The following is a 12,334-nucleotide window of genomic DNA, read 5'->3' as shown; positions in this document are numbered from 1 at the left end:
TAGTAATTTGTCTGACATCCGAGATCTCCTTTCACAATATGACCCTATTGCCTTTTGCTTACAGGAAACCAATCTCACACCAAATATAAATGTTTTCTTTCAGAAATACATAATACATCATCAACATTGTGTTGCACAAAATCCGAACAATCCTGCCCATGGAGTAGCACTGATCATCAACCCCCCAGATACCCTCAAAGCCACTCCCGCTAAAAACAAACCTTGAGGCAGTTGCTGCACGAGTTGATATTAACTTTGATTTAACCATAGTCTCATTATACTTGCCACCTAACCAAAATATAAGCTATGCTGAGTTAGAAGCATTAGTGATACAAGTTCCCAAACCCTACTGTATCTTGGAAGACCTCAACAGTCACCATCCGCTGTGGGGAAACCATAATCTGAACAAGCGTGGACAAACCATTGAAAAACTACTTGATCAACAGAATCTGATAACTCTCAATAATGGGGCTCACACCTATACACATCTTCCAACAGGATCTACATCAGCTGTTGATGTCTCTCTATGCACAGCAACCATATATCCTCTATTTGGATGGACTATTCACAGCGATCCGCTGGGCAGTGATCATTATCCTGTGATATGTCGCATTGACACAAGCATTCCCCACCTTTTTTATCGGATCCCCAAATGGAAATTTTCCAAAGCTGAATTGGATGTGTACAAGCAGCTAGCAATACTAGAAGAAAACCAGATCCAACAAACATCCGTAAACCTGGCAGTAGAATACATATCTAATCAAATACTGCAGGCAGCAGACAAAGCAATTCCAAAACAATCCACAAAAATATTGGCCAACTCAAAAGTGTGGTGGAATGATGAATATAGTGCAGCTAAAAAAACAGAAGAACAAAGCATGGAATATCTTCAGGAAGTTCCCAACAACAGAAAACCTCATCCGCTTTAAACAGGCAAGAGCGAAGGCAAAACGAGTCAGGCAGACTAGCAGAAGGGAAGCATGGAGAAGCTTCACTTCCACAATCACAAGCACAGCAAAAACTCAAACAATATGGGCAAAAATACAGCGGATGTACGCAAAACACCCACGAGTCAACTGTCCCATGCTCACTGTCAATGGCCATGATATCACAGAACCAGAGGAGATTGCAAACACCTGGATAGATCTTTCATGAAAATATCAGCTGAGACATCATACTCGCAATATTTTCAGGCACACAAAGCACAAGCTGAAAAAAACCATGTCAATTTGAATCAGCATCGATTTCTGTGTACAGTCTTCCTTTCACAGTGTCAGAGTTGCATCATGCTCTATCGTCTACTAAACTCAGTGCAGCAGGGCCAGATGGAATCTACTACATCATGATAGCAAAACTCACCGAACCGGCTCTCAAGACTCTGTTACTCCTCTATAACAGAATATTCAAAGAAAACACATTCCCCGACAAATGGCATCATGCGTACATTCTGGCTTTTCCAAAACCAGGCAAAGACCCTACAAATCCGCAACATTATCGACCTATTGCACTCACTAGCTGTATGAGCAAGGTCAGGGAAAAAATGGTCAACGTCCGACTAACCTGGTTTCTAGCTCAAAATGATCTCCTAAATCCTGTGCAATGTGGTTTCCAGGAAGGTAGATCCACTCTTGACCTTTTGATGAAGACAGAAATAAACATTCGTGATGCCTTCGTCCGAAAAGAACATCTTGTAATGGTCTTCTTTGACATCGAAAAAGCTTTTGACACTTCTTGGAGATATGGTATTATGCGAACCCTATACGATATGGGATTTCGTGGACCCCTACCACAGTTTATCAGAAACTTCCTGCACTGCCGCTCATTTCAAGTTAGAGTTCACAACCACTTATCTTCAAAATTAATCCAGGAAGAAGGAGTACCACACACAAGGGTCAGTGCTAAGTGCCACTATCTTTAGTGTAATAATGAATTCAATAACACATGACTTACCACAAACAATATCCACTACCCTGTATGCTGATGACTTCACTATCGCCTGCCATTCACCTAACATGCAAATGATAGAAAGACAGTTGCAATGTGCCATCAACAAAATAGCTAAATGGTCCCAAAACAATGGATTTCGTCTCTCACACCAAAAAACAATTGGGGTACACTTCTGTAGGAACCGTCGTAACCTGCACCAACATCCAGAACTTAGACTAGAAAACTCACTTTCCTTGATCATATAAAAATGCTCCGGATTAACTGTCTTAAAAAGCTTAACATTTTAAGAGTTCTATCAGGCACAACGTGGGAAGCTGACCATTATACGCTGCTACATCTCTACCGTGCATTAATATGGTCATGTCTGGACTATGGTTCTGTTGTGTATAGCTCTGCTAGACCAAGCACTTTACATTGGCTTGATCCTGTACACCACAGCGCTCTTCGTCTTGCACTGGGGGGGTACTGTATATCACCGGTTCAGAGCCTATATGTCAAAGGGCATCCAAACCACCCCACTTGGAACGGTGTTTTCTATCCAAAATGGGAAAACTTTTATAGAGCTTACCCATCTATAAACCCACCAACCGGGACATGTCTTCGCTCACTACAAGCTGACTGGCAAATTGACCTGAGTAAGATACAGCCCACTGCCTCTCATACAGTCCCACCTTGGACATACTATATACCACCATGTGACTTTTCATTGACAGCCTGGGAAAAACACACTGTATCCCAACAGAACATACTGCAAATGTAGGCCGCACTGAAAACCCAGCACGGCCAGTACATGCCAATTTACATAGATGGATCTAAAACTGAAAAGCATGTTGGTGCAGCAGCAGTATTTCCTAACATCACTATGTCCAAAAAACTCCCCACTGAATGTAGCAGCTATACTGCAGAAATCTGTGCTATCCACATAGCCTTAAACTACACACTCTTAAGAACTAGACTGCACAGCGTTAAACAATTGCAACATATCTGGCAGAATCAAGTCAACAATAAGCTATTTGGTATAAAAAAAGATCTAAAACCATGGAGATCTAGCATACGTGAGAACCGACATGAAGAAGTTGTATTAGCCCGATTAAGGTTAGGCCACATGCACCTGACACATCTTTATTTGTTTGCAGCCACTGACCCACCACTGTGTACAAACTGCAACACTCAGCTCACTGTGCACCATCTACTTATTGATTGTCCCAAGTACAGTACTGAGCGACAAGGTATGTTTATCTCATTTCCCATGACGAACACCTCTCTCATCATTTCTGACCTACTAGCAGACACACAACATGGGACCAAAATTTTTGATTTCCTCAGACAGATAAAACTACAACATGATATAAACTTGAATAACATCTATACAGATAGAACTATGTATTTAACATCACCATAGTTAGGCGCATTATGGCCTTTGCTGTTCTTGGTTTGTTCTTTGTTGTTATTTAAGGGCCTTGTGCCGTAAAGCCCTTTATTTTGTTATTTAACAACAACAACAACAGCAAAACAAGACTCAGGAGAGAAATCTACAGCTTTAACTGGTAACTACAGCAGCATAAAACAAAAACATTTTATACATTTGGAAGTATTTGTATAACATGCTTGAAAAATGTGCAATTTCTTCTAAACGATTTCCTTTTAATGTCCGTGATCCATAGATTATTGGGTAGCCCTCCACTATACTGACTCAATAATTAAATTCCCCAAAAAATTAATTTAAAATTTTAGAAATATTTATTTATTAAGATACTGGAGGGCAGAATTATGAACTATAATACAATAAATCCCTTTAAAGCATCACACTTTGAACTTGATGTTAGTCATAAATGTAATAACTATGAACTTGCTAAAATGAGAATGCTAATATGGTAAATGCTTACAAAGGTATGATGTAACTAAAAAGATTAAGAAAATAAATAATAATGAAACAAAAAAGTGCATTTATAAATAAACCAGAAGAAATTACACAAGGTAATTTCCCCATGCTTAATCAAGTTTATTCAGAATTCTGGATGGATGACCAAGAAATTTTATCAGGATCTCAAAAAATAAAGAAACAAATAACCAAACTTAATCATCTTAATGTCAGTTCTTCATCTAATAGTTTCTTTTTTTTTTTTCTTTCTTTTTTTTTAACACTTGCTGAAATAATTTGATAAATAAACACTTCTCTTTGTTATATCTTGCTGTCTCAGAGTTACTTTATTCCCTCCAATGAGTGTCGTCCTAAATCTCACTGTAGAAATTACATCATTATCCATGCGTTTACCTCAGGTTATTATATCATTTTTAATCAGATAACATCAGACAGAAAAATATAACACAGAGATGTGTTTACTTATCAAATTATATCCACTCCTGCATTTGAAGTATAATTCTATTCCTTTACTTAATTGCTGCAATGGGCTAACAGAGCTCAGTACTAGGGATTTAATTTTTATGTAACTTGCATTACATTTATAATTGGAATATTTTCTTTCAGGCTCCGGTAACTGGTAGTTAGAATTTAAAAATTATTCACCATTCAATGCAAAGCTACTATTACTGATGAGAAGCCAGCAGCTCTGAAACCAGTCATAACAGTGTCTCTAATAACTACTAGTGGATGGATTTTCATAAAATCTGGCTCATTAAAATTGGACCAATAGAAATCTTCTAGTTATTTTAGATGAAGCATTATTAAACATATTACTCTACATATTATGTTTGTTGCATGCATTGACTGGAGGAATAAATTGGCAATATGGCAGATGTTTGAAAACAAAATGTTATCAGTTTGTACACAAAAGGTTTTTTGTTTTTTTTTTTTGTTACAAATCATGAATTATGAATTATTACTATTTGCAATGCACCTGACATAAATCACTATTTACATTAGTAACTTTTTTGCATATATTGTGGAAGATTTTTTCCAGATTTGTTGATAAATCTCTCATGTTACACATGCATATACATTCAGCTTAAGCTTATCTGAAAATAGAAGGTTGGGTTAATAATCTAGCCTCATATAACTGATCTATATTTTTCTAGACATTGATCAGTTCCATCAAGCTTTGCATTGCCATAAATGTAATTATCTGAGATTTTTAGAAATAAAATTGTAATAGTAATTGATTAATACTGAAATTGCAAAATATGGTATTGAAAATTGTTAAAATTTTTGTTGAGTTATAAGAAAAATAGCTTAAAAACTCATTTTACTTTTTATCACCTGCAGTGTAACAAAGATTGGAATGAATCTTGAAAACTTTCAGTTTGTCAGTGTTTTAGGAAGAGGACATTTTGGTAAGGTAAGTTAAAAGATCCACTTCTGCCATTTTCTTTGATTGTTTTTGTATATAATTTAACAAGTATATTATTTCTTGCCATTATAACTCATTTCTTACTTTTTATTTTATTTGTTTTCCTTAGATTGTGTCAAATAAGGTGATTTATGCTATCAAAATTGGGCTTTTAAAATTTTCTTCTCAGACATAAAACTGGTTATATGATGAGGGTGAACAGCTATTAAAAAAAAAAAACATTCTGCAACACGAGACACTAAATTTAAAAGAAAATAAATAAAATTTTAAAAATTGGCTCAAAAGACATTTTTAGCATAGTATATTATTCCTACTGCTTTTGTCGACACCAATAACTCTCTGGAGCATTTCAAGGCGCATCTAGTTCTCTGCTTGAAATGTGAATTCTTGTTCTGAGTCTCATTAGTTCGCCGAGTGGGTAAAGTACCTACCCGGCAACCCAAAGGTCGCGGGTTCGATTCCCGCCTCGGGCTTGGATCAGAGTACTGCAAAAACCTTGGGAGGTGCAATATGGCCACAGAAGCCGATGCACCAACAACTACCAAATCAAAAAAAAAAAAAAAAAAAAATTCTCATTAGTTCAACAGCATTCATCTGGATTCTAATGGGTTCTCAGGTTCACCACATTCTTGCCAAATTACTTAGGATGGAGCATTGTCATGTTGATACAAATATGGCCCCTCCAAATAATAATCACAAAGAGGTAAAGAATTATCCAGAATGTTACAGCTGTATTTATGGCTTCATTTATAATCAATGATATAAGTCCAGACCACATAAAACAGGACAAAACTATTATACTGCCACTAACAACTTATTGATGCAATATAATCTGGGTGAAACCATTGTTTGGGCATACACTTACCCAAGGTACATTCTTCTGATGCCTAGACAGTGTAGCATGATTCATCAATCCATCTCATGTTCTGCCACTTCTGTGATGTTCAGTGTTTCTGTTCTCTGCACAATGATGGAAGCCTAAGGTTATCATAGATGTAACATGCAAAGAGCTGAAACTTGACTGGTAGTGAGAGAGCCACCTCCAGTCGAGAGGTATGAAAGGTATATATTAGAAAACCATTTCTTATTTTCTTTACTTTTGGTGTGTTGAAATCTGGGAAAGAAGAATTATTAAGTAATAACACCCTTCCTAGAAAGGGTGCTATTACTTTTCAGAACTTCTGCCACATAACAAGCAGCGCATGCCGACATCTTTTTTCCCCTTCTGTGTTTATGTTATATATGTTTATGCCTAGAAATGCCTAAGGAAATATGCTTACTAATATGATAGCATAACCCATGAGAAGAGGACATGAGCTGCTGGCAGAGTTCCTGAAAGGACTTGTAAAGATGGAGTAGAGATTGTTATGCAAGCTGGAGTGATTGTGAGCAGCATTCACCTTAGAATAGATAGCAGTTTCTTCCTACAGTTGATGATTTTTGACAATGAAACTAGGCTTCAACAAATGTGACAATAGGGATAAAGAATGCCTTGTATATTATGTGAAGTCATTTTCACATGGATGGGAAGATGCATTGTCTAATAGAAGTAAAACGTTGCCAGTTTTTTTTTTTTTTATGGTTTTTTTTCTTTTTTTAACTTCAAGAATAAAAAAAATTATAAACTAGTCCTGGAAAACAGAAACCTCCATCCAGGCATTTTTCTGATTTTTGTACATAACAGGAAAATTAGAAAGATTTTTAAATGCCTCGGTTTTTTTGACTTACTGATAACAAGCATGGCAATCTATGCATCCCAGTAGCATTTGCACACTTAGCAATTGTAATTCACTCTTTTCTCATTTTAAAACCTGGTGCAGACAATTCTCTTTTTGTGGGTATACGGTTTTCCTCAGTAATGCTTTCCATAATAAGCCCATCTCATCAACACTATAAACATTTTCTTTTTCATAATTTGCTATAACTGAAGCAAACGTGTCTCAATTAAAGTTTTTCAGCCAACCTGTGCTTGCCCTTAAATCTTCATTACCTCCCTCTTAATTTTCGATTAAAATCTAATGCGTTTTCACACAATATTGGTCCAGACACTGGCTCACCTATGCTTCACTTCTGAATAAACCACAAATAAAGTGTACTCTGTAAAGATGCATTTTCGGGTTTCGACACAGTTTCTTTTTCTGCTAGATCCTCCTTCACTATCCATAATCGACACATTAAAGTGTCGATTATGGATAGTCCACACACAAAAAATTAAAGTGTCATAGCACTTTAATTTTTTTTTTTTGATGTCATAAATTGTTGAAGTCTTCACATTTAACTCTATAGCGAGATTTCCTAAAGTCTCACCTCTTCTAATTCTATTAATAATTTCTGTTTTTTGTCACAATATTAAAACTACATGTTTTCTTTTTGTTGACATTTTACAGTAAAAAAAAAAAACTAAGAAAAATAATAAATTACAGAGTTTCGAGCCAATATTATTCTCACCAAATCTAGAGCTAAACTAAATCTGAAATTCACTCATGGTTTCCAAGTAAACCCATTAGCCTCTGTGATATTTTTCTAAAGCACATTTCTGAAGATCACATAGAATTCTAGAGGTTACGACTATAAAACAATAAAAACAATTTGAGGTTTTCGATTTATTGGGCTTTTTTTGTTTGTATAATCTGTTAAAATGGGTAGTAAACTCGATCTTGTTGCGTTTGCCATAATACCGATACAGTAGCTGGAATTCTGTGTGTTTTTACATAATTATGCTGAAATGTGTAGAATCTACTCTTCATTCCTATTTCGAAACTTTATAAAGTTTTTACTCCGTTTCTCACATGCACATGCCATGTGTTTTATTTTGTTATTATTATTGAGTGATGCTTATCTTTTTTACAGTGTTTTTAATTTTACTTCCAAAAAAAAAAAAAAAAAAAAAGTCAGTGAACAGAAAGAGTAAATTTGAGTGTAAAAGATTAGTTATGACTTACAGAAACATAAGATAAATTAAACTTATTTAGCAATATGCTTCAAAGGGAAGCAGCAGTAAAATTAGGAGTGCCTCAGTCTTCTTTATCAAAATGATTAAAATCATGTCACACATTAAACACTAATGTGATTAGTGAAGCCAGAAAAAGGAAGCATGGAGGGAAATGCCAAACAGTAGATGCTCTGTCTGTTTGGTTCAAATAGGCCAGCTCATTTAATGCACCAACCAATCGTAGCATTCTTCTTCAAAAAGTTAATGATTTTGCTGAAAAACTACATGAAGAGTTTAAGGGGTGGACAGATGGCTTACAAAATGGAAGAAGAGGCATGATATTGTTCACAGAGAAAAACAGGATTCCAATGGTTCTGCAGTTGACAACTAGTTGAAAACCTCTTGGAAAACTGTTAAGCACTTATAATCCTGAAGACATTTTTAATACAGATGAAACAGAGTTGTCAGGGCTACCCCAGACCATTGCATGATATTTAAAATTTCATCTGCATCTGGAGGAAAGAAGATCAAGGACAGGATTACAGTTCTTACGTTACTGTGCAGCATGATGGGAACAATCAAGATGAAGCCATTAGTTATAGGCAAGCTTAAATCACCTAGATGTTTTAAAGGAGTAAAACAGCTGCCTGTTGAATATCCCAACAATGCCAACACTTGGATGACAGCTTCTTTATTTGAAGATTATCATTGTAAATGGGATCTGCAATTGGATAAGAAAAACAAAAAATTGCATTGGTTTTGGACAGCTGCCCAGCTCATCCAAAGTTGACTTTCAAAATCATGGAATTAGTTTTTCTACCTTTGAATACCACATCACTGATTTATCCTCTTGATCAAGGAATAATAAAAACCTTTAAGACTGTTTATAGATTGAATATGAAGCAAAGAATCATCCAGTCTATATATGATGGTTTGGGAACATCATCCAATATCGCATAGCAGATAACTGTTCTAGATGCACTTCATATGACAATGAGTGCCTGGAATGAAGTCTCCGAAACCTGAATTAGTAACTGTTTAAAAAAATGTGGACTAATTATTCGTGGTGGTCAACTAAGCCATGATACTGAATTTAAAATTACCTAAATTTAAATTCATTCCCCTCACCAATCTTGTTGCCCTTCTCTGTACAACTCAAGCAAATCTACATCATTTCCTAAAATGAGGCCTCCAGACCTGTACGTAGTACTCAAGGCATGGCCTGACCATTGCCTTATACAGAGGGACACTCACCTCCCTTCCCTGCTAGCAAAATTCCTGTATATCATTGACAAGGATATAATGGAGAAGTTAGAAGACAGAACCGTCTGTCATCACCTACTGTGAACAGTTATTCAAGGAGGGGATTTGATAATCTTCATTTGATAATCAAACTCTAACAGGGAGATAAGTGATTTTGTAATAACTGAGAGCAAAGTGGAGGAGAAATTGTTGAAGTTAAACATAAGGAAGGCACCTGGGGTGGATGGGATCTATCCAGTTATATTAAAGGAAGTAAGCAAACCCTTAGCCATGATTATGAGAGCTTCTTTGGACTCAGAGGAGATCCCCATAGACTGGAGATGTGCAAATGTATCCCCAATTCACAAAGGGGATTCAAAGGGTGACACAAGTAAGTATACACCTGTTAGTTTAACTTGTGTTCCAGGGAAAATAATAATGAAATCACTAGTTAAAGAAGCTTTGCAGGATCATCTAGACAAGACTAGTAATAGTTAAGACAAAGTATGGGTTTGTTAAAGGGAGGTCTTGTCTGAGACCAATTTGATTGGATACTGATGTGGTCACAAAGGAACTGGATGCAAAAAACTATTTTAATATCATATAGTTGGATTTCAGGAAAGCTTTTGATACTGTTGCATATGTAAGACCTCTGTACAGATTGGAGCGGCATTAAGAGCAATTTGCCTCAATGTTGTTGTTGTTGTTATTTGGTTTTTAGGAGCATTAGCAACTAAGGCCATATTGCTCCGGGAATATGCGGTGTTCATTCCCTGACCTTTCTGCATCCTCCGTATTTGGTGGTGACGGGCTCGAACCCCAGTCTAATCAAGAAGCATGTGCTACGCACTGCTGCTCCTTCCCACCTGGCTACGGAGGCGCCAGTTGCTACAATGGATAAGAGAATGGTTGAGTGGGAGATGACAGAGTGGTAATCAATGGACACTGCTCTTTGTGGACTAATGTTATTAGAGGAGTTTCCCAGGGTTTGGTGCTGGACCCATTGTTGTTCAGTGTATTCATCAATGATATTGATGAAGGTATATCATCCAGTTTTCAGCCCATCTGTCTAATTTTTCAGTCTTGTTGCAGTAGATACCTGATAGCTGTCATTATCCACCGTGCCAAGCTTAGTATCAGCTTCAAATTTTTGTACTCTAAAGTTCTTTCTCCTACTCTTTTCCTCTTGTATATTAATGGTTTTCTTCCAATGACTGGAAATGCTATCCATAGTTGTGCTGCTGGCAATTTCTTCTAAGGTATAACTGCCATTGCTTCACATTTATGATGGAGGCTCTGTCTTTTTTAGTCATTTCTACACCCCCCCCCCTTTCTCATTGTTGTAATATTCTTTGTGTTAGAACTTTTCCATCTTTTTACAAAAACTTAATTTTTGGCCATTTTCTGTTCACAAAAAAAATATACTACCTTAAAATTGGATTTCTTTTTTAAATTTTGCAAATTTCTTCCTATTTTCATTAATGAATTAGCCTTTGGGTGTGTTGTAGTAGTCTCTGTTGCAAAATTGAAATGTGCCATTTATACAGTCCTTTCATTTCAGTCATTTCAATTATGTCGTGCTAATTTAATTAACATTGTCTTTCAGTGAGATACCAAAGAAATATGACAAAATTTCAAAGACATGCACATTTTTCCATGTATTGTAAAATCTTGATATGTTACCACAATTGCTTATGTACTGTATATATATAGTGAGAAACACAATGTAATCAGAAATTTGCAAATAAATAAGCATAAAGACAGTGTTCAGTGTTTAGATATAAATGCAAAAATAGATGTTGCATTTCATGATGATGATTTCATATGTGCTAAATGTTTATTTGCATCTTTTGTTTTCATTGCAGTTGCATCATTTTGTGATTAGGAATGTTTCCTTATAGTGAATTAGCAAAAAAAGTATGGTTGTGGAAAAACAAAAACATCATGTCCTGTTAGTGAAATTCTTGGGTTAGAGAAATATTTAGTGATGGCTTTGAAAAATGGGCCATTTTCAGTTGCTACATATGGCAGTCATCAAAGTGATTCTTTGCTATACCCCGTCGTTGTGCTTTTTTAAATAAAAAAAATATTGTGATCAGAATCAGAGAATCTTACTCTCTGTGTCAGCATTGGACAGTGATTCTACAGTGTACAATGTTGGACATCTGAAAAACCTGAAAGCATGTGGGATTCTTTCAGAAAGCTGTCTAGCAGTTAGTAAAGCACTGTTATGTTGGGCAAATCATTTTTTAAGCACTTAGTAGCAATAAACTGTCCTTGTCATCTTATTAATTTGTGTGCTGAAAAAAATCTGCATGTCTTATTTGTGAAAGTGTTGGAATACTTAATGGATATTTACTGCTATCTAGAAAGAGGTGCTAAAAAAGGGAAGACATTTAAACAGTTTCAACAAATGAATTACACTGAAGTAAAAAATAAATAAATAATAATAATAATAAAATAAATAAATAAAACATTTTGAAGCTGTGTGTACATGTTGGCTGTTTTTAGTTAAATGTTCAACTAGATTAGTAGAACATTGGCAACTTTTGAAAAAATGAGCATTTTTCAGAGTTACCAAATATAAAATGAGTATTTTTAAGTTGCCAAATGCAAGGTCTTGCACTTGCTTCCTCTACTGCTTTTAGTTAAACCCCGCTTAATGGGATTGAACTAACTAAAAACAGAGTTAGCAAGCATTTTGCTATTTTGAAACATGGCTGCTAATTTTCTAACCACGTCTGAAGTCTGAGTCACCCCAAAGAAACTGTTTTAGCACTGTTAACTACTCTACCAATCTTGATGTCATCGGCAAATTTTTGACATCATGCCTTCACTCTGGCAATATCATTTAAGAAAATCAAGAGTGGTCCAAGTACTGATCCTTGGGGAACCCAACTTAGCC

At 35.8% G+C, this 12,334-nt stretch overlaps 1 protein-coding gene across 1 annotated transcript in view; it reads left to right on the top strand.

Annotated features, from left to right (window-relative positions):
• Pkn (serine/threonine-protein kinase N) overlaps positions 1-12,334 on the top strand; it is a 718,384-nt gene that overhangs the window by 464,357 nt on the left and 241,693 nt on the right. Inside the window, exon 14 of the mRNA XM_090368665.1 lies at positions 5,171-5,243. Within this exon, the coding sequence (XP_090224791.1) occupies positions 5,171-5,243 (73 nt within the window). The remainder of the gene's footprint in view (positions 1-5,170; positions 5,244-12,334) is intronic.

This window comes from Mastigoproctus giganteus, chromosome 2 (genome assembly GCF_048544385.1).
Source record: "Mastigoproctus giganteus isolate SK-2022 chromosome 2, ASM4854438v1, whole genome shotgun sequence".
Classification (NCBI taxonomy): domain Eukaryota; kingdom Metazoa; phylum Arthropoda; class Arachnida; order Uropygi; family Thelyphonidae; genus Mastigoproctus; species Mastigoproctus giganteus.
The sequence above is the reverse complement of the archived record's forward strand: the minus strand, read 5'-3'. Positions and strand labels throughout refer to the sequence as shown.